At 35.8% G+C, this 25,846-nt stretch overlaps 3 protein-coding genes across 10 annotated transcripts; all 3 read left to right on the forward strand.

The window, feature by feature from the left end:
* Positions 1–849: 849 nt before the first annotated feature.
* Positions 850–6,392, forward strand: LOC111007180 (uncharacterized). Of its 5 annotated transcripts, none has more exons than XM_022279439.2 (11): positions 851–1,443; positions 1,841–1,915; positions 2,008–2,166; positions 2,707–2,868; positions 2,965–3,081; positions 4,217–4,324; positions 4,417–4,599; positions 4,692–4,874; positions 4,970–5,168; positions 5,986–6,037; positions 6,151–6,392. In XM_022279439.2, the coding sequence occupies exons 1-10, from the start codon at positions 1,066–1,068 to the stop codon at positions 5,988–5,990; spliced, it is 1,569 nt and encodes a 522-aa protein (XP_022135131.2). In that variant the 5' UTR covers positions 851–1,065; the 3' UTR covers positions 5,991–6,037; positions 6,151–6,392. The 5 variants fall into 5 exon arrangements, with proteins under 5 accessions (XP_022135129.2, XP_022135131.2, XP_022135132.2 ...); XM_022279440.2 differs by having other exon boundaries at positions 6,161–6,392; XM_022279437.2 differs by lacking the exons at positions 5,986–6,037; positions 6,151–6,392 and adding an exon at positions 5,404–5,798 and having other exon boundaries at positions 850–1,443.
* A 1,540-nt stretch (positions 6,393–7,932) lies between these two features.
* On the forward strand, positions 7,933–18,315 carry TSL (Protein kinase superfamily protein). Of its 3 annotated transcripts, none has more exons than XM_022279185.2 (16): positions 7,933–8,890; positions 10,213–10,302; positions 10,818–11,024; positions 11,308–11,358; positions 11,697–11,804; positions 12,031–12,075; positions 13,409–13,521; positions 14,502–14,568; positions 14,928–14,994; positions 15,341–15,438; positions 15,554–15,733; positions 15,898–16,111; positions 16,319–16,459; positions 16,546–16,583; positions 16,827–16,881; positions 17,377–17,516. In XM_022279185.2, the coding sequence occupies exons 1-15, from the start codon at positions 8,663–8,665 to the stop codon at positions 16,848–16,850; spliced, it is 1,671 nt and encodes a 556-aa protein (XP_022134877.1). In that variant the 5' UTR covers positions 7,933–8,662; the 3' UTR covers positions 16,851–16,881; positions 17,377–17,516. The 3 variants fall into 3 exon arrangements, with proteins under 3 accessions (XP_022134877.1, XP_022134875.1, XP_022134876.1); XM_022279183.2 differs by adding an exon at positions 17,711–18,315 and having other exon boundaries at positions 7,939–8,890; positions 16,319–16,583; positions 17,377–17,538; XM_022279184.2 differs by adding an exon at positions 17,711–18,315 and having other exon boundaries at positions 7,940–8,890; positions 15,901–16,111; positions 16,319–16,583; positions 17,377–17,538.
* A 1,925-nt stretch (positions 18,316–20,240) lies between these two features.
* Positions 20,241–25,841, forward strand: LOC111007174 (uncharacterized). 2 transcript variants are annotated; one of them, XM_022279426.2, is made up of 10 exons: positions 20,241–20,452; positions 20,608–20,861; positions 21,172–21,376; positions 21,616–21,706; positions 21,824–21,969; positions 23,952–24,195; positions 24,317–24,421; positions 24,568–24,750; positions 24,845–25,049; positions 25,185–25,841. In XM_022279426.2, exons 2-10 carry the CDS (start codon positions 20,639–20,641, stop codon positions 25,667–25,669), a joined length of 1,887 nt encoding a protein of 628 aa, XP_022135118.1. In that variant the 5' UTR covers positions 20,241–20,452; positions 20,608–20,638; the 3' UTR covers positions 25,670–25,841. The 2 variants fall into 2 exon arrangements, with proteins under 2 accessions (XP_022135118.1, XP_022135119.1); XM_022279427.2 differs by having other exon boundaries at positions 20,612–20,861.
* Positions 25,842–25,846: the final 5 nt, after the last annotated feature.

Raw genomic sequence — 25,846 nt, forward strand, 5'->3', positions numbered from 1 at the left:
TTTGCTTGCTAAGAGTTATTTGCGCTCTTCGTCTTCATGCTTCTGATTTCACAATATCTCTTGATTACATCTTGGAGAGGATGATGTAATTTCACATTTTGCCCAGTGACTTAATGATATTTATCTCTTAAAAAAAAATTGTTTTTTGTCGTATACTTTTAAATTTGTTTTATTTTAGTACGTGTACTTTCGACATATTTCGTTTTGATCTACTTTTAAAAAGTAATTATTTGAATTGTTTTATTTTATTGTTTAATCTCATTTCTCTTATTACAATTTCAGCATAACATTTCAAATCAATATATTTCTTAAAATGTAAATATTACTATATACTAAATAGTTTTATCTAGATGTAAAAATTGTATTAAAATTTTAGAAAAAATGAACTAAATTGATCACTTTTTAAAAGATACGAATGAATATTTTCAAATAAACGAGAGTGAAATATTATTTGAACTAAAGTTTTAATACTATTTTTAATCCTCTATAAATATTAAGAAAAAAAAACAAAATAATTTTGAATAGAATATCACGTAATCATAGAAATAATAACTGGAATAATTTCTTTAAAATGGAAATTAAAAAAAAATTAGCTAGACAATGAGAAATAAAGTCTATTGATAAAAGTTTATATACTATTTGTCATAATAACATTTTCATATATACCAACGTAGCATAATTGACACATCCTCTAATCAACAGCCGCACCACTGGGATATGAAAAAAAAACATTTCCATATGTATATGAAAATCGTTCTCAGTTAAACGCAGCGTTTTACACGGCCCACATTCACTTGCGGGATATTTGGTAACCGGATAGTTTTGCTTTTGCGGTTGGGGTTCCGACGCTCAGGCTAGGCTACGGCTTGTTTACTTTGCCGAACGACATGTCGTCTGAAATTGAATCCAAAGAGACGTAGTTCTATAAACGAAAATTGTGGAAACCCTAGCCTACTCCGGGCCCCGGGTGAAAACTGAAGAACTCTGCTCAGTTCTCCCTACCGTTCAATTGGGGCTAACAACTAACAAGATTGCAGCAGTTACATTCGGTTTTGTAATTGGACGATGGGGAGGAAAGATAAGCAGAAGAAGTTCCAATTCGAGGACGACGATGACGATCTTCACAGGGCTTCGAACTCTGCCAACTCGGTGAGCAGTGACGAGGAGGAGGCCAATGAAGATCTTAGCCTCAAGATTGTCGAGAAGGCTTTGCTATTGCGTGCCGGGAAGTTGGTCGCCGACGCCAACGATAACGAGGATGCTAACCGTGGAACGAGTGGTAATAATGGCGATGCCGGCGTTGGAGCCGTCGAACTGTTTTCCTCGTCTTTGGCGGAACCTGACGCTGCTGCCGGAAATAGCGTAACCGCTGCTTCGGGAAGTAAGAAGTCTGTGAAGAGGAAGAAGAAAAAGGCTAAGAAGCTGGGAACTGAAGAGCTCAATGTGAGTAATTTCTACTATACTCTAGTCTTTCTGGAAGAATCTAGTGAGAGAGCAGGAGTTCTGGAAGAACTGTATATTTTTCAGGATATGGGTATGGACTAAGAGACCGTCCCTTCGGTTTTTCTTGATGACACAATGACAATGTTGAGAAGGAAATACTAAACTCGATCTAAGAGTGCTCATTGAACCAAAAACCTGTCTACCGATGGAATTTTCGTCTGCTTTTGTGGTTGCCGGAAGGCAAAATATCTGATAATATTACACTAGTTTCCACAGTATAAGTCGTCTCAAATTTGGAGCAATACATTATATTTACTTTCTTTAATCTGATAAATGGACCGTGAATCTAATAGAGCTTCGTGTTTCTGATGGTCTTGCTGTTTACTTTCAATTTTAGGTGGTTGTCACAGAAGGAGAGAATACCGAGACAACTGGAATGATAACTGATAATAACGTGTTCAGGAAGCTTCTTGTGAGTCCCTTTAACTGCTCTGAACTACCATTAAGGAAAAATTAATGTCTGCGGAGGCTTAGCATTGTATCTTTAATATATTATTCTACCAGCGTGGACCAAGATACTTTGATCCTCCAGATAGTTGGGGAACGTGCTATAATTGTGGCGAGGAAGGTCATAATGCTGTGAATTGCACATCAGTTAAACAACGAAAGAAACCATGTTTTGTCTGTGGAAGTCTGGAGCACTATGGAAGAAGTTGCTCGAAGGTCAGTGAGAAATCATACAAAATTTGTCTGCTTCTTACTTTCTCACTGTCATAGATGGCCAAACAAGTAATAGATTAAATAATATTAACATCATTTGAATGTTGGGCCATGGGTCAGGTCCTGTTGGTGGCAATGAAAATTAATGTTTCATTGCCATGTGCAGCTTTAAGTTTCTCACAAGGTCGATATGGTGAGTGTAATGCAAGAATTCTCGTGAATGGAGATGCGCTGTTTTCCCGATGGTATATTTAATCATACCATTTTAAAGAAAACTAGAAATCTACTCTTATCAAGTATCCTTTTAATTGAGTTAATATTTTAATATTTTTAATATCTCCATCTTCTTAGGTTTTGAAGTTTGAAGTTTCTAATTTGGAAACTACTATGTATTGATTGACTTTTTCTATGCAAGTAATTCATTACCTATTCTATTCACAATCAACCTGAGTGTATAATGGTGTATTAATCTTGTCTCCTTACATGTTATCCTGTTTCTTGCTCATTTAGATGTACTGAAAATCTTCTTCTTGCTATTTCCAGGCACGAGATTGCTTTATTTGCAAGAAAGGTGGGCATCGTGCAAAAGACTGTCCAGAGAAGAACAAGGATGTTTCTTCAAGCTCAAAAATGTGCTTAAAATGTGGAGATTCTGGGCATGATATGTTTTCTTGTCAAAATCATTATCCAGATGATGATCTTAAGGTCTTCTTCCACTTGATTCCATAAATTGTTTTGTTTACTGTGTTATTTTTCTCAATGTGACTTGTATGACCTTTTTTCCTTTTTTTTTTTCTCCAGAACATACAATGTTACATTTGCAAGAAATTTGGCCATTTATGTTGTGTGAATTCCACCAGTGATACTTCAATAGACATTTCCTGCTATAAATGTGGACAGACTGGACATACTGGTCTGGTAAGTTCTCTATGCTCATATCTGACTTTATATGATGTTCACATAATATTCATATCACCGTTCATTTCCATTTGAGACGTTCTCTTGTTTTGTTTGTGTTTTACTTTTAATGGAAATGTCCACTTGTTTTGCTCTCACGTCAGTTGGCAGTTGCAATCAGTAAAATTTGGAACTCATGGGCATTGAGAAGTTTGAGATTTCTGGGCTCATGTAATGATAGTAATTGTCTTGTGCGAATCAAATGATTGGGAATAAATGGGATGTTAATATTTGCTTCTAATCAAAAGTTTAAATGTTTGACTGAATCAACATGTGAGAGCGGAGGTGAGGTCCTTATTGACAGGGACTGTAGTGTTGCTCTCACTCAGTATCGCTAGATATCTCAATACCTGAGATGATTTGTATCTTTTTTTATCACCATAATTTTTCAAATTAACTGTGGATGCTGGCAAATTCAATTTAAAATGATTGAACTTTCTTGGAGCCATCTGCAAGCAGCAGCCCTCAAGTAGCATTGTGGTGGGTGAGATCTTGAGGGTGAAGCTCTTCTATAAGCAACTTTTGAGGCTCTGGCAGCACAATCTTTTCTTATTTTCTATCTTGGTGCAAATGTTCTCCGATCTTTAAACACTATAGCTTTGTTTCTCTTTTAACCAATTGGAGAGCCTTTTGTAACTCCATTAGTTTGGAATCTTCCCCTTTTGTATTTCTTTTCCATTTCATTACATTAATGAAATCTGTTTCTCCCAAAAAAAAATCTTTTCTTATTTTCTTTGATGTGGGAATTGGAACTACAACTGCGAACACATCAATTTACCTGGCTCTGACTCTCTTTATTTCCTCATCGATTTATTTAAACTTGTTCTATTGAATATTATTTATATCAGCTGAAGTACACACAAGTTCTAATGATGGATATAATATAAATATTTAATATCATCAATACAATAAATTAGAGAAAATTATCTATCCAACATACTTGTTGCTTGTTGGGATGGAATATTAAATTACAGGAACTTGTAGCCATACCATGTTGACAAGAAAACTCATTCCTTTAAAATTGAAGTTTCTTGCTTCTAATTTTTATTGCATGTCGATGATTAATTTGTTCTCCTCTGTGAATGTAAACCTACAGGCATGCTCAAGATTACGTGGGGAAGCCTCTAGTGCTGCATCACCTAGCTCATGCTATAGATGCGGTGAAGAAGGGCATTTTGCCCGTGAGTGCACAAGTTCTGCCAAGGTAGATAAAAGAGTTCACATATTTGGTGGGGGTTGCTGTTCTTTCTGTTATGTATTTACTTATGTTTGCTGTAAAAAACTTGTACTGCTCAGGGTGGCAAGAAGAATCGTGAGGTATCAAACCCAAAATTGAGGTCACAAATAGAAGAAACAAATGTAAACCCACAGGCATGCTCGACATTTTGTGGGGAAGCCTCTGTTGCTGCATCACCTAGCTCATGCTATAGATGTGGTGAAGAAGGGCATTTTGCCCGTGAGTGCACAAGTTCTGCCAAGGTAGATAAAAGAGTTCACATATTTGGCGGGGGTTGCTGTTCTTTCTGTTATGTATTTACTTATGTTTGCTGTAAAAAACTTGTACTGCTCAGGGTGGCAAGAGGAATCGTGAGGTATCAAACCCAAAATTGAGGTCCCAAATAGAAGAAACGAATGTAAACCCACAGGCATGCTCGACATTTTGTGGGGAAGCCTCTGTTGCTGCATCACCTAGCTCATGCTATAGATGCGGTGAAGATGGGCATTTCGCCCGTGAGTGCACCAGTTCTGCCAAGGTAGATAAAAGAGTTCACATATTGGGGTTCGGGAGGGACTGTTCTTTCTGTTATGTATTTAATTATGTTTGCTGTAAAAAACTTGTACTGATCAGGGTGGCAAGAGGAATCGTGAGGTATCAAAGCCAAAATTGAGGTCACAAGTAGAAGAAACGAACCAACTGGGATCAAATTCTGCGTCTCGTGATCTTGCAAAGGCTCACAAGAAGAAAAAGATAAATCATGAAGATAAGTACACCACCTTGCCTAGGAAGTCAGGACAAAAGGGTCGCTGGATGATGGAAGATGCTCCTGGTAACTTTTCTAGTGGCTCATCCAAGAAAAATAACTGGAATTCTCCTGTTACACCATCTAGATGGGGTCATAACAATTCTCCTGTTACACCATCTACGTGGGGTCATAGTAATTCTCCTGTTACACCATATACGTGGGGTCATAATAATTCTCCTGTTACACCATCTATGTGGAGTCATAATAATTATAAGGAGTACACTGGTCACTATGAAAATCCTCAATCTTCCACACACAGGCGTGCATTGCATCCACATCCAGGGACTCCAATGTCGTTAGGATCCCATAAAGCTTCTTACAGATTCCCGGCTTCAAGATTTGGGGGCTTTACCGATGAAAGATTTGGTGGGGGCTTTAGCAATGAAGGAAGGAGGAAAAACTATGGATGGTGGTAGAAAGTCCTGTTTGATATGTATGATTGGTAGCTGTTGGAAAAAAATTACTGCTTGAAGATCTGATTTTTGCTTAATGGTTCCATTGCAGAATCTGAGATAATTTCAAGTTATTGCTTCATTTGTAATAGTACCAGATCAACTCTTTGAGTTCAGTTACATTATTCTCTATCGCTCTTTGCAGTCGCCGACAGGTGTTTTCATTTGCAGTTAAATTTAAACATCTATTAATTTTACAGAATCGTTTGTTTTTTACGGCAGAATGGCAAAATGTACCACAGATTTGGACTAGAACGTTTCTCATAGCATTTTTTGGGATGTAAATGCGACTCCATGACTTTTTTTAGGGATTTTGTTGTGTAGTGTTTCTTTTCTTTCATCTATTTACTGTATTCAATAAATTTATTTTGCGGTACCCATCTCTACAGGTTGATTCAGCATGGGGGCATAGGAAGAGTTAGTCTGATTGGTTTGCTCTTGGTGAACACTTTGATTGTTTTCAAATTGTTGAAGTTCTAAGTTCTCAAGTCCCTACATTTTCACTGGAATTCAATTTCTATACCGTTTGATTCTTCTCATCTTGTCATTTCTAGTCCAATGCAGATATTTTCAATGGCCACGTCTACGAACACGAGGGACATGGAGCGGCATGGAGGAGGCTCGAGAGTTTTCTACATTGTCATTGTTGTTGTACACTGTTGTGGAAGATCTGAAAGTCAATAGCTTCTTGCCCTATTATGTCCTCTTGGCTTCCCCACCTTTCTTCCTCACCTTTCTCCTAATTTGTTTAAATGGGATTTAAAATACAAGGTTATGTGATAGTACAATTCTTGAATTTGGTTGTGGAAGTTACTAATTTTATCGGTAGGAAGAAACTCATGATATAGAAGCCACTTGTTATTTAGGGTGGAGTTGAATGCAATATGAAGTTTAGGCTGCACTAGGTATTAGTGCAAAGTTTAGAAATTATAGAGTTGTTGGAAGTATATAAATTTATGATTATATTTGAATAAATTTGATGAATGGAATGCTAAAATTATGATAGAAGAAAACGAAAAATGAATGTTTCGAAATTATAAAAAGTAAAATGGACGTTTGATTGAAGAAAATGAGATAAATGTGAAAATGAAGGTACCAAAATAATCACATTTTAAAAGTATTTTGACTAAGATGGATGTTTCGAAATTACAAAAATCAAAATGGACGTTTTGAAAATACAGGAATTAAAATGAATTAAAATCGAAAGTATAAGAATTTATAAGGATTAAAGAAGGGGTGATCTATTACAATAACACATGATAAATCAATAAATGTGAGTATTTAATTGAATAGTATATTGATTAAATTATTATACAGTACTTATTGAATTATTGAATTATCTTAGATCAAAGGTCGTGAGTTCGAATTTTCACCCTGTAAATTGTTGTATAAAAAAATGATAATAATATTCGACTACGAGCTAATTATAAATAGTTAAGTTCCCTATAAAAATAATGTAGGATATTTCACATTTAGTAATTTTTATGTTTAAGCTAATGGCACAATATTCCACTAAAAATGACTACATTAGAATGAATGTTAATGAGGTTCGAGTAAATATTCATTTACTTCTAAATCTATTATTTTATTTTTTAGGTTGAATAACACATGGATGAAAACTTAAACTTTCGATCTATAGATTCGTGATATATATTTTAATTAGCGGACTATTTTGACAAAAAAAGAAGAAGAAAGAAATTACATGTGTCCCTAATTAATCTCTCTATATTAATAACTAATAAGATAAAACAATAATTTATTGTTTTAGAAGTAAATTGTTACTAAAAACGGGTAAAGTAATATAAATATGTAAATTATTTTTTTTTTATCTAATATAACTTTTGTTATAATATTATGTTTTATTTTAGTAAGAATCATGAGGCAATTGTCACTGTTTATGGACCCGAACCTGGGTGATCTATCCATGACCAGGATGAAGCTTGGGTGAAACTAAGTGGAGGTTCGAACCGAATGATGTTGAAGAATCAACAGATGAGTTGTGGTTAGGGGTAAAATGCCACTCGAATCCAAAACTAGCTGGTTCCCCCTGAAATGCGACATCTTATATTTCGAGTTAAATAAGTAGTGGTCAGAATTCGAATCTAAGATATATGCTTTAATGAGTTTAGTTTCTATTGAAAAGAGATTTTTTTTTTCTTAGAATTACATTTGATTTAAGTTTGGGTGGAAGGCAATTTAGAGTGGTTGTTTGTTTAATTTGCTTCACTTTTTTGTGTGTGGAAATTTGTTTGAAGAGGTCAATTGTTAGGCCACCTGAGGACTGCTTTCTACAATATAACCTTTTCAAGAAATTGTTCATTTTGGTTAAATGCTCTCTTTTTTTCTTTTTACTCTCATAAAGGCTTCTCATTTTCCTATTAGGGTTTTTTTGATTAGTGATCTTCCATTCCAAGGCAGATGTTAAATCTCTTTTCCACAAGCATTGCAATTTGCAAAGATGAGCTCTTAAAGGTTAAATTTTCATTTCCCTCACAAGTTCACAACCCCAATTTCTCTCTCTCTCTTCACAGTTTTTTCTTCCATGGTCTTGAAATCATACTGATTCTATTAGTTCATAAGCATTCAAGTTAGCAGCAACACCTTAGGCTTGGCTTTGCTGATCTTATTCTTCTCATCCCAATTATCCCATCTCCTCAATTCCCTTTTCTTCATTGGTTTCTACCTTAATTGGGAAAACCCTAATTTCCACTTCCCTTTTTCTGTCTCAATTTTGATCTTACTCGGTTGTTTTTTTGTACTGGGACAACTCTTTCAACTTCTTTTCGATATATTTGATTGATTGCTGCAGTTTCTATCTACACCCAGTTCTGCTATAGCTTTTTCTTTTTTGGAGTACAGCCTGATTATGGTTGTAAGGCTGTGCTTCCGTTACTAAAGGGTGCTCAGAAACTGTATTTGCACGCAATGGAACCCTGCATTACAGTAGGGTTTAGCTCAAATTCGAATTGAGTCAATTAGGGAACTGATGTAATTGAATGTTTTCTTGAATGATTTTGAATACGCCGTTTTTTCTTCATATTTTTGTTGTGCATTGCTGCTTGTGCAATGTCGGACGATATGCTGCTTCATTTCTCCTCCAATTCTTCCAACCAATCGGATCAGTCTCTGCCCACCAAAATGGCCAAGCTCGAAGCTCGTATGGTTGGTAAGACCTCGTCCACTCAGCAGCCTGCTCAGCTGCAGTTGACCAGGACATCTGTCTCTTCTGCTGTGAAATTCGTCGCCTCTGAGAATTTGATCGAGCCTGCCACTTCGAGTGATTCTGATGACGGCGTAAGTTCATTTAACATTCTATGTGCAACTTGTATTCATCCCGCTTCATTTCTGTATCTTGAGAATTGAGTTATAGTTGGATGTTGGATGTTGAAATTGTTACTGATTGAACGCCCTGCCATTCTAATTTTGCCTTTTGGGATTTGACTGGAGTTCGGCGTGAGAATTGAGAATGCACAAACCCACAAATAGAATGACGATATGCGTTAATTGTATTACTTTTGCGTGCATGATCTTTGTTTTTGTTTTTGTTTGTTTGTTTGTTTTTTTTTTTTTTTTTTGTGATACTCTATTATTGAAATATTGGCGTTAAGAGAGATTCGTTTTAGTCTTAGGAGTATTATGGTGATGCATTTTGCCGGCCTATGAACTTGAACGTCCTTTCATAAGAAAAAAATAATTTGAACGTCCTTATTGACGTTCTATATCTACTAATTATTTTCTTTGGTTTATCGAATACGGAGTACTTTGCAAATTTTTGTATACAAAGAGTCAGGTGTACACTACAAGTACAAAGACTTAAAATCCAATGTCTACTGTCCTCAAACCTCTTAAGTGCTTGCCATTTAGATTGCATTGAATGCTTAAAACATTTCTAATTAACATATGCTAACTGATGATTTCTATTAGACTTAAACATACCATAGTCTCTTTACCTATGTTTTTTCCCTCTGTATTTGTGAGGTTAGTTTCTTGCATCAATCAATAAGGAGTAATGATAGTATTTAGAAGTTACTTATTAGAGAAAATGGGAGCTGCAGTTTCTACTATATGAGTTGACCAGTATACCCACCCTCTGGGAAGGTTCATTTATATATATCTATACATGCAAGTTCAGAAGTAAATCCACCATTTGAGGGCTCATCTTCTATATATCTTAGCTTGCAATGTAGTAATAATTTTAAGAATGTCGACAATTTAGGTGGGATGGATATGTAGTTGTTGACTTAATTGAACACATGCATTACATACTTAGGACTACTTAGGAGTTCAGCACTGTTAGTGGGTCTGAAGTAAATATATCTCTATCAATTCTCTCAAGAAACTTATTATGAAGGAGTTTACTATGAATAAGAATAGCAAACTGTAAAGTTAATGGAAGCCACTACACAAAAGAACAATATTCTTCATTTCATTTTATTTGCATTATGTGAGTTAAATTAATGGTAAGTGTTTAAATCAATTGTTTGAAAGTTCCAATTTTCATTTTTAAAGATTCTTCTTGTTTTTATACTGTACTGCATCGTTTCCATGGAAAATTGAGCTCTGGAAAATGGTCTATTCTGAATTTGATAACACTGTATTTATATATTGTATGTTAGACTGGGGACGAATTCCTAATCCAAGCCAACACTCAGAAGCGGCAGAAACTTCAAGAAGCCAATGACTCAACCCTTCCTGAACGTGTTGAGGTAGTAACTATTATATTGGTAATAATTTGGAATAACTATTATTATTGTTTAAATTTTTGACAATGCCTAAACTCTAATTTCACAATACAATATTAATTCATCATAAAAGACCCCAAGGGGGAGCCCGGTTGGCAAGGGCTTGGGGTTCATTGGCCATGCTGACTTAGAGGTCTCAAGTTCGAACCTTCTAGTGAGCTTAATACCAAAAGCCCTTGATGTGTCTCGGGACTGGACCTTGAGGCAGGCACATGTGCCCTTGGTTATAGGGGAGCAAAACTCCGACATAAATATTTTATATTTCAATAACTGCATTAAACCTTGTTGTCTTCGCACTTAACTGACTGTGGTTTGCCTTCTCTTTTTGTTCCTTAATTTTTTTTCTCCCTCTTTTTCGGATTTCCCGAGTTTATCGACCTAAAAGTTGTTTTTTGACACTTTTTATTGAGATGTTTTGTTTCTCTTGGGAATTCAGTTTTTTAAATAATAGTAGTAATAACACTTTAAAGGCATTTCAGGCAGTGGATGATGGAAAGCAAAACATGGTGGAAGTGATGGAGACCAAAAAGTGTTTGGATGTAAATAGGAAAAAACAAGGTAGAGGAAGGGGACAATCCCTCTCAGGTAGAGGTCGTGGGTCAAGAGCTAATGATCAGATGAAATCACAAATTTCTCTCTCAACAATTCCACCTACAAATGGTCAACAAGACAATTTATACCTTAAGGTAAGGCTTGACATGACCCGTTTCAATTTAATGAGTCAATTCTGTAATGTTGTTGTCTATGCTTCCATTGAACAATATAGCGTTATTTAATTCTTTATAGTGAATTTACCATTTGGTCAAAGTTATTCATTTGGTTGAAGGATGGTCTCAAAATTCTCTTTCATATATATCTTTTGTAATTTCCTTATTTCTATGAGGTAAAACCTATTGACTGACTTTAAAGTATTGTTTTCTTTCAAGAAAAAAATATTGGTTGATTAATAACCAATCTACGGTTTTACAGGATGGGATGTCCAAAGAGCAGCTTCGGATAGATAATCAATCTCCTATGGAGGTATGTTTTTTCTAATACGGATAGGCCTACATAAATGTATTTTTTGGACAAGAATATATGCCTACTTAGGATTCTCCTATGAGGTCTGCATCTAAACGAGTGCCCAAAAAAAATATATGTATATGCCTATTTAACTGGGTGATTCAGAACGTTTGGAAATAAGATGAAATGTGCTGTCTCAAGTTACAATTTGTTGACTTAGGCACTGTTGTTTTGTTTTTATTGAATAGTATTTATGGTTTGTTGAATGATTTTCTTTTTATTATGTGAAATATCTTGCCTTGGTGCCACAAGTTTTTGACATCTCCAAATTTATATTTCTTGTTTGTATTAAATAGGAAGAGTTAGTCTCTTTACGGGCAAAAGTTGCTTCATTGGAGGAAGACCTGCGAAAATCACGTCAGGAGTCCTCTGAATATCAAAATCTTTACCATGAATTTGAAAAGGTACATGGATCATGCCCAAGATAGTCAAAAACCTATTTGCAGAGAGTACATTTTCCATGGACTTCGTACACGCATATATTGGTATTCTAAATTGTCTTTTACATGGACGATTCTAAAATGCTTTTCTATAGGAAGTTTGTTCCTTTGCAAGACATTTTTGAAATTCTATTTCTTCCTTCTGTCTCTTAATAATATTATCTCCTCTCTTTGATCATGATTTATGCAGGAGTTGAAGGAGATCAAAGATTACGAACAGCAGATGAAGCCTAAGGTTAGCTTTTCTCAAGGAATTAATTCATTTTTGCGCAATAAGAAATTTATAAAAATTTAACCATGTATAAAATCTGGTTTAGGAAGCTAAGGTATCCAAAAGTTGAAAGTCTACAGAGACTACAATAATGCTCTCTAATTGGCCTTCATCTTTTTTTTTTTTTTGGATAAGAGACAAAAAGGGTATATGAGAGAAAACACCAGAAAAAAAGGGCCAAAACAACCTATTTTTAACTAAAAAAATAGATCTAAGAAGAATACTAACTAAAAAAATCATTAGCCAGAGTATTCCATCTAGGTGCTACTATACCCTTCCTGGGGCTTTTTTAGAAACTAGAAGTCCCTGAACTATATTTGGCCAAACATGTTTTTGGAAGGTGATTTCAGTGTTTTCGAGGCGCAAGGCGACAAGCCCTTTGATCGCCTTGAAGCGAGAGGCGATACAAAGGCGACGCCTGATTGAAGTGAGGCGCACCTTAATAAATAAGTAAAAATTATATATATAGTGCATAAGTTACTTTAAAAAAATTAATACCAAAATAGTAAATGTCAACCAGATACATAAAACAACCAAATTCTATAAGTTTAGTTCCAAATAAAGACAAGCAACGGCGGAGATTGATGGTGGCGAAGGCTTGAAGCCCGTGAAGGTGAATGTCGAGAGGGAGGGGACGCAGAGATAGGGCTTGGATCGCGTAGGGGAGGGTGTTTTACAAAAAAAAAAAACACATAAAAAAAGGCAGATCGCCCCTTGAAGGCGATCACCTTGCCTCAGGCGACAGGCACGCCAAGGCGCCCAAAGGCGAGCGTGCGATTGAAGGCGCTCGCCTGGGCACCTTGCGAGGCGCACCTGGGCGAAAACACCTCGCTTCTCACCTGAGGCGAGCGTCCGGGTGCACCTCGAAAACACTGGGTGATTTTGTATTTAGCTACCATTAACCACTCTATGATCTCTACCACTAGTTGCTGCATCCCACCCCACTCTCACTGCTTGCCTTTCTTACCCAATTTATGTTTGGCCTACAACCTTAAATTACTTTATGGTTGCCATTTGCTGACCTGACCACCAAGGTTTGTTTACTCCATAAGGAGGTTATATACCATGAAAGAAACCTAGCTGATTGCTTCTTGCTAATGTTACCAATAATGTTCATATTGTTTCTCTTTTGGATATTTATGAAGAGGTAAATAAAATATGCTTTCATTCAAACCTTCCTTGTTAAAGTGTGGTTGACTTAAAATGCCGTTGTCAAGAATTTTCTTATTCCTCACTGATATATTGTTTTGTCATTAACTATTTTATCCTTTTGTTGTGGGTTTTATTCAAATTACAGAGAACAAAAGTACTATCTGATTTGCTGATATCTGTTTCAAAAGCTGAGAGACAGGAAGCAAGGATGAAAGTCCGTCAAGACTCCTTGAGACTCGGCAATGTGGGTGTAATCAGGTTAGTTTTTTCATAATCAAATTGTCATATAGCACTGTTACGTCATATTCTACCCTTGATCAATTAGGGACAATGTAATATGTGAGCAAAAGAAGAGACGGTTGCACCAAATAAGGATTTAAATCCTCTCTTCTTCGCCCTGCTTTATCCATAGAGTTCCAATCCCTGCCCTCTGAACAGGCCATGCTAGTAGACGAGATTTGTGACCTTTCTGAATCTGGTTTCAAAAAGAAAATGTTCTCTTGTTAAAGCAAACACGGAATATTCTCATCCTTAGGTTCTGTTGCACTAAAACGGGGCAGGGATAAGTAGTCTTCATTTAGTTCTGCATTTCTTGTTTTGAATTTTTTCGTTGAAACTTGTCAAATGTTGAATAACATTCTGAAAATTAAGTTCTGAGAAATCATGGGCTAGGGGGGCTTCTCCAGCCTATTTATCGTATCAAAACTGGATTCTCCTGCCATAATTTGCTTTAAACGATAAGAGGTTATGAAAGAAGCACTATTCTCCTGCCGGTTTACTTTTTCTTTACCCTTTTCTAGATATAGTTTAAATGGTCTTTTTGCTACTGTAAGGATTTCTTATGATTCTAGCTTGGATGTCCTCTTGCCCTTCTTTTGTTTATTTCATCTTGTCAATGAAATTTTGTTATATATAAATATTTAACTTAAAGAGTATGAAAAAGTGCAGGTCAATATGAAAAATACTGTTTCTGTTTTTTCTTTGTTTACAAAAATGAACATGCCAAATAAGTTTTCTGCATTAGAAACTGGTTTTAAACATTATTTCCAGTAAACTCTCAAGTATTCGTGAGAAGTATGACTACTTGTTGGGGTCGTAAGATCTTAGCCCGGTCATAAATGAAAACAATTGTATGCTTTTTATTTGGATTTATCAGTCAAATCTTGGCTTCTTGCAATCACATTCCTTTTTAATTTTATTTAAGGAAACAACTGATTGCATTCTTGTATGTATGTCAGAGCTGGAACAGTCATATCTGAAACATGGGAGGATGGACAAGCATTGAAAGATTTAAATGCTCATCTTGTACGTTATTTTTATACTTTTTGTTATAATTATAATCAATGAAGTTTTGAGTTTGTAATCGAATAACCTTGTAGGTTCTCATTCTTTTATTGTGAGCAAATTATGATGCAGCTATACCATAGTTCTTTTCATCTTTCTTGTGAATAAAATATTCTCATGAGCAAAGAAAATAGGATTATTATATTATAGCCACAAAATTTGGTGAATATTATTTTTCTACTATCTGGTCAATAATTATGAATTGTATTTTCACATACTAGCTCATGTATTTTCGTTTTAGTTTTCTCAACATGGAATTATTCTCATAAGTTGTACATTAAGTTCATTTGTTCATTGCAAATAATCTTCCCACTTTTCAGAAACAATTACTAGAAACCAAGGAGGCCATTGAACGACAGCGCAAGTCCTTGAAGAAAAGACAGTCGGGTTAGTTCCTTCAAAGTTTATTTTTATTTTTCATACTTAAAGGAAAATACTATTCAATAATGTTTGCGCCAAGAAAACTCTGGATCTTATTTATTCTATACGTGCATTGCATCAAAAGTTCAATGGCTGGTCTGAACATGCTTGAGTTTTAAATGGTACATTTTCTTTTTAAACTTAAGACACCTCTTTCTCCCTCACTGCCTTGTCCTCCTGAATTCTGACATCAAGCATAGGAAATGCTATCTTGCTACAAGGTTTTTTGAAATTTAAGATATGAATATCCTTTCTGTACTGAAAGTTCTTAATTTCAGCTGTCTATAAGTGACCATGGTTTCTATTTTTAAAGACAAAGGTGATGGGGCCGATGCTGAACCAGGAGCTCAAGAAGAGGACAGTTTCATTCAGGATGAGATCTACAAATCCCGTCTGGCAAGCATCAAGCGTGTTAGTTCCTTTGTCATGTCTTGATTTTCCTTTGATCGTTAAAACATTCTAATTTTAAATATCGAATTTGCATATATGACGTCTATTTTATCATAAATTTATGAACTCTGCATAGGAAGAGGAAACTATTCTACGTGAAAGGGACCGCTATGAACTTGATAAAGGAAGGCTTATACGGGAAATGAAGCGGATACGAGATGAGGATGGTTCCCGTTTCAACAATTTTCAGATTCTAAATCACAGATACACCCTTTTAAACCTTCTTGGGAAAGGAGGATTCAGCGAGGTTTACAAGGTCAGAATTTTGTGCTATATCATTATTTATTGACATTCTCTCTGAAATTTTTCCTGAGGCTTAGCCGCTTAAGTGCTGAACAAAAAACAAGACCGTCTTTGCCTATATTTGGCAACTGTAAAGATATACCTTTTTGCAGTGATTTTGAAGTAAGAAATTTCCAGCAGGCTTATGACTTGGTAGAGCATAGATATGTCGCATGTAAGCTGCATGGGTTGAATGCTCAGTGGAGTGAAGAGAAGAAGCAGAGTTATATAAGGCATGCAATTAGGGAGTACAATATCCACAAAACATTGGTGCATAATCACATTGTCCGGCTCTGGGACATTTTCGAGATTGATCATAATACGTTCTGTACTGTCCTAGAATATTGTAGCGGTATTATCTCTATTTTACCGTTTTATTATCCTGAAGTGCTTTTCATTTTGTGAGAGGAAGCCAGTTCAAATATTGTGCTTTGGACGTAAATAAATATAATTGATTATGATTTTGTTGTACATTCTATTTATCCTTTTTATCTTCCTATGAAGAAAACATAATTTTTGCTCTTCATCTTGCATTATCTATCCAATTTTTTTTGTTCAGGGAAGGATCTTGATGCTGTTCTCAAGTCAACACCAGTATTGCCTGAGAAAGAAGCCAGGATAATTATAGTGCAGATATTCCATGGCCTTGTTTACTTAAACAAAAGGGCACAAAAAATTATCCATTATGACCTAAAACCTGGTAACGTTCTATTTGATCAACTAGGTGTTGCAAAAGTGACAGATTTTGGTCTCAGTAAAATAGTTGAGGATGATGTTGGATCACAGGGTATGGAACTTACATCGCAGGGTGCTGGAACATATTGGTAAATGTCAAACTTTGGTGCATATTCTTTGGCTTGTGACATTTTTTATCATTTATTGTCCTGCTCATAGTATTGAATATGCTGAGACTTTTAAGGAAGTATTACATTTTATGGAACTAATGGTTTTCTTTTGGTTTTTAAATCTCTTATATCGTTTGTACAAGCTTCCTCTTAACGCTTCAAGGCATATCTAGACCTACCCTGCACATTGTGTCAGTCAGTACTTTCTTTTGGAATTTGTAGGTATTTACCTCCAGAATGCTTTGAGCTCAGCAGGACACCTTTAATATCATCCAAGGTTGGTTGTTATATAATCTATTTTTCTGCCACATTCTTGTTTAGTTATTATATTGTTGTGCTTTTCTTATTCCTATAAAGTTGGACATGTGTCAAAATTTGAGTTATCCTGAACGAAACCAAAAAACATATACAGAAGACTTGGGCTATAACAAGTCAAAATCCTTATGTAATTACACTTGTTCTGTTCTACAGACAATTGGAGAGCGAGAGCCTAGGGCAGTTTTACCCATAGCACGAACTAAAAAGATTTACAAATATAATACAGTTTTTGAAAATACCCATCAACATATTTCAACCCTGCATGTCTATCACCATCCAACAAAATTTCCATATTATATTGGCAAATAAGGCAAAGTTATTTATCTCCCATTACAATTTCCCAGCATTCATATTGCTCCCGGATCCTCTTGTACTTTACAATATCTTAATGGGAAGTGCTTGTTTCTTATATATAAAACAAAGTCTTCCGTGACTAACCACCTTCTGATTACAGGTTGATGTCTGGTCAGCGGGTGTACTGCTATATCAAATGCTCTTTGGCAGACGTCCATTTGGGCATGATCAGACTCAAGAAAGAATACTTCGCGAAGACACAATTATAAAGGCTCGTAAGGTCGATTTTCCTACTCGACCAGCTGTCTCAAACGAGGCAAAGGTGAGCCGTAGTCTAGTCTGCATTTGCTTGATTCCCTTCAACACATAATATATTTTTGTGCTAAAAAACAAACATTCGTGGTATCCCTTGGCCATCCTTCATATTTATTCCTTTGTTATAATGTCGATATTTATAGCGGTCAAACAATGGTTTTTATGTTAATGTTATGCAGGATTTTGTACGGCGTTGTTTGACATATAACCAAGTGGAGAGACCCGACGTTTTGACGATTGCTCAAGATCCATACCTCACATATTCGAAGAAGTAATTATGTGACAAAAGTATGCTTCTTGGATCCACATAACAGGAAATTTAACAAGCTCTATCTTTCAACAGCAAGCAAAGAAAGTATAGGAACTCATGGAAATTGTAAACACAGCAAAGGGCTGGTCTGCCACTCTAAAGGGTTGGTCAAAGGGGGTATTTTGAGTGATTTGAATTCTCCTATCTCCAAATATTTGGAGGTTTGGCTAAGTTTGGAGTTGGAAATGTTGAAGGGCACGGTGGTGACCTAAGATCCTTGTGGTACAGTGTTCTGAAAATGGGCTAGAGGCAGGCCCCTCAGAAGGAGGGAAATGAGGGAAGTTCTGATTTGCCTTTGTTTGCCCAATTTTTTCCCTTTTGGAAAAGGATTGATTTTGATGTATTAAATATTTTCTTTTAGTTCATATGGCATTCTCTTTTGCCGATAGGTTATATGAACCGCATTTCTACTAAGGTTTAATGTAGATATGGAACTCTCAAGAATGAAAAGTTCACATCTATCTTTTTATTTAATTTTATTTTTCGTTTTTTAGAAATTACATTACAAATTAGGGGAATGGATCCGACTCCACCCCTCATAATGTGTTCTAACTAGTTGATGGAGTCTTATTCAAAGAGGTTTTTTTTTCCCCTCTGCATTTGGATAGTGACAGCTCTCCACCTAATTACATAAGCGTTTTGAATATGGATGTATATTTAAGATAATTGTTTAAATGAGGCTAACATAGAATGACCCAGTGACGTACATTATTTTAGTACAGGCCACCGATCATAGCTCAAGTGGTTAAGACACCTATTTCACTACGAAGTCATGTTAAAACTCTCACCTCACATGTTGTAAAAAAAATAAAAAAAAAAATCTCTTATATACCTATTTCTTATTACTTGAATGGTGCTCAAATTGGTTATTTTTTCTCAATTTTTGGAGTTAGTAGATCAATTTTCTCGATATCATTATCTAACTTGGAAATTCATTTAAAGTATTTATAATTTCTTAAAATTAAAATATCACCAATTTAATAAATGAAAGACAAGAACTTGAGAGATTCACATGGTGGGACTTTAGTTTCTAAAAATATCAAACATCAATTGTATCAAGATGAAATGTAAATCATAGACTAAAGTAAAATTTAAACTAATAAGAGCATGAAAATACTTTAGACTAGTAAAAACGTGAAATGAAGATGGACATTATCCCAATGCTTTATCAAAGCTTCAAAAAAAAAAAAAAAAGATAAATAAATAAACATTATCAAAGTAGGCTACCAAGCATACCATACTGTAAAAAAATGGGCTTCCCAATGGAAAAGGACAGTACTTTAGTCTATACACACAGCTTGTCGGCCACGCGGCTTGTCTCCTAACGGCTACCATATTTGAATCCCTTGGCCATATCGAAAAACATTTCTAATAATTATCAGTTCATAAATAACCAAAATTCATTATCTATATTTATTATTCACAAAGCTATGGTGGATTGAGGTATTCAATGAATTTGAACACATTAATAAATATATCAGTATATTATATATAATAATTATTTAATTCCAACGGTCGGTAATGTAGGTTTGTTTCTACACGTGCAGAGGTTTGATTTGTTAATTGAGTTTGCAGTGTCGTTTGTTGTGTTTATGCGTGCCAGATTTTTTGTTCACACGCTCCCTTTTTTAGCTCTCTCACCAATCCCCAATCCCCAATGCAATCCTTACGTTACGTTCTCATTTTTGTTTTCTTGAAACGATTTCTCATTTTTGTTTTGTTTTCTTTGAGCTGAAGGATTCTCATTTTTGTTCTCGTTTGCTTTCTAATTATTAATTTCTCTAATCTTATATTTATCCAAAATAATATATTGATTTCAGCAGTCATATCATTCTATTTTGTTTAACTATCTACTCCAATCTATTATTTGTTCTGTTACGTCATGCCAAATGAACCACCAAATTGTTTAAAATACATAAATCGATCTATTTAGTATCTATTTCTTTCTTTTTTGAGGTTTTAATACTTCCAACGTACTCAATAGACACACATAAAATATGTTGATTAAAATTCAAAATTTGACGGCGTAAATTTTCCTTTTTATATTACAGATTTGACGATGTAATTAAAAGTTTTTAAATGCGAAAATTTATTGCCTTCATTCAACTGCCGAGAAAGGAAAATTCTTTCCTACCGTGAATGGGAAATTAATTATTTTTTTTATTTCTTTCCAAGAAGAAAAAAAAAAGTAACTGCTCAATTTTTTGTGGTAGTTAGTAAACAAACAGTAATATTCATTCTAAAATCATGAGCCTTGATTAGTACTCTTTAAAATATATATATATATATATATATATATATATTTGAAAGTTGATGATTTTTTTAATTTTTATTTTTTTGAAATAGAACGTTGATGATTCTGTTTCTGTATTTGAATTTCAATTTTCAGATTTTGGAGTACTGTAAATTGAAAACTAAAAAGCACTGCTCTGCAGTTCTTTGAAATTTGAATCATGGATAAGAGAAGATGAATAAAAAAAATTACTAAAGATTTAGTATAAAAATCCCCACGTTCTCCGTCTTCGTGTCCGTGGATTCCCATTTCCCACTGCTGCTTTTTCCCATTCACAGCTGCACTCACTTCAGCAACATCCCAATTTTGCTTTCCTCTGTAAGAATCATTTTCTTTCCCTTTGTTCATCTTCTCTTCTTTTTCCCTCATTTCGCTTCTTCCTCAAATGCACTGTGGCGCCATTCAGTATTGTGTGTGTGTGTTTTTTTCCATTGTTTATTTCTCAATAATACTCTGTTTTATTTTATGATCAGATAGTGCAGTGATTAGCAAGCCGAGGACAAAATGATGGGGTTCTTGAAACCCATGGTGGGTTTTTGGCTGCTGCTATGCTGTCTGGCCGTGGTTACAGATGCAACTTACCTGAAATACGAAGACCCTAAACAGCCATTGGGTGCTAGAATCAAAGATCTTATGGGTCGCATGACTTTGGAAGAGAAAATTGGCCAGATGGTTCAGATTGAACGGAAAGTTGCAACCCCTGATGTCATGAAGAACTACTTCATCGGTATTATATCATTCACCTCTCTAAAAATTGATGCCCCAATTTTATTAAACTAGATTGTGCGTGTTTAAGGCAAGTGCCGAGCCAGAACTTTTAGTGTACATTCTACAAATTAGAGAGAGAAGTTTCAAATATTAACCATTTTATATAACTTTTTAAATCTAAGAACTAAGAGGGGGAAAGTGTGCTCTTCTTCCTCCTTTAAGGTCTACTTTTCAGTAGGGATCTTCTTGTCAGTTGTCATGGATGTATGTATTATACTTTGTTTGATTATGGAAATTGGAAGCTAGAGTGATGGTGGGTTTGTGGACAGGGAGTGTACTGAGCGGTGGAGGCAGTGTACCGGCGGAGAAGGCGACGGCAGAAGCTTGGGTTAATATGGTGAATGAGATCCAAAAGGGGTCTCTAGCCACTCGTCTGGGGATCCCCATGATTTATGGGATTGATGCTGTCCATGGTCACAATAATGTGTACAATGCTACTATCTTTCCTCATAATGTTGGTCTCGGAGTTACTAGGTAAGTAATGTAATCTAGAAGCACAGCATTTCCTCAGTCTTTTGTGTGTATATGATTTGATAAACTTGTATTATACTAATGGAAGATGAAGATTTAGGAAGGATGATCTGATGGTTTCTGAATTAATGAGCCAGTTCACTAAGAAAAATCCTTGAACATGTTTCTTAGATCTGAACTTATAGCCAGAATTTTGTTAGTGGGGCAATCTGGTTTGCTTATGAGCTTACTTTTCACATCAGGGATCCGGCACTTCTTAGGAGGATCGGAGATGCCACGGCACTTGAAGTCAGGGCAACCGGAATTCCTTATGTTTTTGCTCCATGTATCGCGGTAACCCAACGTGTTGAATTGTTTCCTTCTAGAAGAAACACGAAATATTCTCACAATTTGTTCGCCAAAATGTGCTTAGTTACAGAATTTTCCTTGTGGTTTTGGTGGGTTGTGCAGGTATGCAGAGATCCTAGATGGGGTCGATGCTACGAGAGCTATAGTGAAGATCATAAGATTGTTCAGCAAATGACTGAGATTATACCTGGACTGCAAGGAGAAATTCCTTCTAATTCACGAAAAGGAATTCCTTTTGTTGCGGGAAAGTAAGATCCCTTTGCATAACTTTTTAACTTTACTTTGGTTGTCTTTTTGTTTAACAGGAATAAATTTGTAACGTAATATGCTTCTTTACTTTTTTTAATTTTAGAGTTTCTATTTCCTTTTGAGAAATACTTAATCATTACCTATCATGTTCCTAACCATCACTAAGAATTTCATAACTCTTCATTTTTTAAAAAATAGAAAAAATATTTATTTTATGCATTTCTCTCTCTCATCTGTCGTAACTTTAATGATAGCCAGTAAAAGAGTAAAAGATAGGTGTTAAGAATAATACCCTCCTGAATGGGTGGTAGGAAAATTTCTGCTGCCACTAATAAATATTTTACTGTTAATTTCTTTTTCAAAAAAGAGGGAAAAAAATATCTCCCAACTTTCCTCTTTCCTACGTGTCAAAAATTTAAAATTTAAGGGTGGGCAGGAACTGCTTGTATTGTCTTAATAAAAAGCGCAGATATAGTGTCTATATTTTCTGTCTTTGGTTTGATGAGTAGACAGTTTAATATCATTTCCCTCACCTGCTTACCAGCAAATATGCTTTGTACAGTACTTTAATGAGTGTGCTTGGGTTAATTATCATTTCCCCCACATGCTTACAAGCAATAATGCTAATAATTTAAACAGCTTTGTGTTTGAATTTTTTTAAAATCTATGCTCAAAAGTTGAGGCCCGAAATGTAACCAATTTCTGTCTTCTTTTTATCAATACACACACTCTCTCTCTCCAACAACAGAGCTTTTAATACATTCTTAACTCTCTCTCTTCCCCCACAACAGAGCCTTTAAGACATTCTTAACTCTCTCTCTCTGTCACCAACAACAGAGCTTTTAATGGTGTTGAATTGCGATTGATAAAATATCTATATGTGGATCATGTGGTCCTCCATAATATCATTGTTAATAAATGGTAGAAGAAAAAAGTTGTGTTCTTCATTCAGCAGTCCCTTCTTACTGATTACATATGGATCTCTCTCTAGTGAGAACTAGAAGCTGGTTGAATTCTATTCCCCCCTCCTGCTTACTCTAGCTGTCTCACATGACGTGAATACTGCATTTGACCATCCCCACCCTCTTTTTGGCATTCTTCAGTCTTATCAGATGGGAGGTTTCGGAACCATCCGTGTTAATGATTATTAAACAAAATCCAGATCTCGTAGGCATATTTGGAAGTTGAAACTAAATTTCCTTACTTGGTAGGTTGATGCATCAGTGCTGATCTATAATATGGGAAAACTCCTGCTCAAATGTGTTGAATATTGTCCTTTTTCTTTCCCACTTTATCCCATGCTACTCTACTTGCTCACTCTTCTGAAAGAAGACAGAAAAATGAAGGATAATATTTATTTATTTTTTTTTTACAAAATGTTATTATGATAGTGGAAAGAAGAGGGTTTGCAGATGATGTTTGTTTATGTGCTAGTAGAAGCTCTTGGAACCGTAATCTTTTTTCAGACTAAAATAAAAGTTAATCAAAGGAAAATGTTCCGGTGCATACCATTCAACATCCATATTTTGCTGACAATCATTGAACTTTTGATAAATAGGAGGGATAAAAAAAGGAGATATATTTGTATTTTTCAAAGCTGTCAAATTTTTGTCAGTAGATAGCATAAGATGAGTATTGATCGGTAAGCATCCAAGTATTGTTCTAAAATAAAAGTAGTTGAGAGGAGGGATCGATCTTCCATCTCACTCTTTTGGTGTCAGTCTATCGCTTTTGACGCTCGGCCACCAAGTGGGTCCCACCTTATCTCCTCACTCACAACTTCCATTTAGAGAAACTTTCCTGTTGAATAATTGTTTACTCTTCTGTATGTTTTATTCATGTATAGTTTAGTTTTCTTTTCAAATGCTAGCTCTTGGTTTGACTGGCCTGAAAGAGTCTGCCAAAATCTAGTGATTCAAATGGATATATATATATATATTTGATTTATTGCATTAACATATTTTCAACTGATTCCACCTAGACAAAAAGTTGCGGCCTGCGCTAAGCACTTCGTAGGAGATGGTGGCACGAACAGGGGCATTGATGAGAACAACACTATTATCGACTATAATGGATTGCTTAGCATTCACATGCCTGCATATTATAACTCGATAATCAAGGGAGTCGCGACAGTAATGGTTTCTTACTCGAGCTGGAATGGAAGGAGAATGCACGCCAATCGTGACCTTGTCACCGGGTACCTCAAAAACAAGCTCAAGTTTAAGGTATTGAAAAAAATTACATAATCCAAATGAGATTCTTATATTGGTATACTAAAAAATAAATGGTGGGAGGACCGCACAAGCTCAGAATGATGTTCTTTTGTTGGTTGGCCTGTTTTTGTAGGGTTTTGTCATATCAGATTGGCAAGGGATTGACAGAATCACCTCTCCTCCACATGCTAATTATTCTTATTCAGTTGAAGCTGGAGTTGGCGCTGGAATTGACATGGTAAGTCAAATTTCAGCTTTGATTTGGAACATGTAACGCAGCCATCACACATTCTTAAGTACAATCTGCATCAATCTGATTCATATGATTTATGTTCCTAATGTCTTTAAGAACGGTTACAATTTTTCATTTTGTATGTGATGCAGATCATGGTTCCAGAAAACTACGCAGAGTTCATCGATGAACTCACTCGCCAGGTGAAGAACAATATCATTCCAGTGAGCAGGATCGACGATGCTGTTAAAAGGATATTGAGAGTTAAATTTCTTATGGGTCTCTTTGAGAATCCGTTGGCAGACAACAGCCTAGCCAACCAACTCGGAAGCAAGGTTTGCCACTTCATTGTTGATGGCAGTTATTTGGAAAATGATTTGCTGAAGTTTTGGCTTTGGTGACTGAAATTAAAATGTTGGCCTTCTACAGGAACATAGAGAACTGGCAAGGGAAGCTGTAAGAAAATCGCTTGTGCTGTTGAAGAACGGTCCCTCAGCCGATAAGCCGTTGCTTCCTCTTCCTAAAAAAGCTGCCAAGATATTAGTTGCAGGGACTCACGCTGACAACTTGGGCTATCAATGCGGGGGCTGGACGATCACTTGGCAGGGTCAGAGCGGGAACGATCTCACTGTTGGTAAGTTTCATTGTTATTTCTGTAGAAAGAAGAAGCCAAGAAAGCAGAGAATTTTCTCACTGCTCTATGTATGTGTGAGAAAGGTGATTGCCTAATAGTTTTGCAGTTTCTCATACTCTGTAAATTTGTAAACAGGTACCACAATCCTCAATGCTGTAAAAAACACGGTCGATCCTACAACTCAGGTCGTGTACAACGAGAATCCAGATGCAAGCTTTGTCAAGTCTAACCAGTTCTCGTATGCCATCGTCATCGTGGGTGAGCCTCCATATGCTGAAATGTTCGGTGACAGCACAAATCTCTCCATCTCCGAGCCTGGCCCAAGCACCATAAGGAATGTGTGCAGCAACGTCAACTGTGTCGTTGTTGTCGTCTCGGGTCGTCCTGTTGTGATGCAGCCTTATGTTGGAGTTGCCAATGCCCTTGTGGCTGCTTGGCTTCCAGGAACAGAAGGCCAAGGAGTAGCTGACCTTCTGTTTGGTGACTATGGATTCACCGGTAAGCTCGCTCGTACATGGTTCAAGACTGTCGATCAACTTCCCATGAACGTTGGCGATTCACATTACGATCCACTCTTCCCGTTTGGGTTCGGTTTGACCACTAAACCAAACAAGTACTAGAAATAATACATTTTAGAGAACTTGAAGCATATTTATCATTTTCTTACCTACGATGAGGAAATTTACAAAGTCTCTTAATCATGTTTAGTAGCATTTGTAATACTCTTTCTTCTTTTAATCTATTATTGGAAAATCTTTTCCATTAAATAAGTATAAATTGGTGTTGACAATAGAGGA

Source organism: Momordica charantia (assembly GCF_013281855.1).
Source record: "Momordica charantia cultivar OHB3-1 chromosome 6 unlocalized genomic scaffold, Mcharantia_2.0 BLBB01000006.1, whole genome shotgun sequence".
NCBI lineage: Eukaryota > Viridiplantae > Streptophyta > Magnoliopsida > Cucurbitales > Cucurbitaceae > Momordica > Momordica charantia.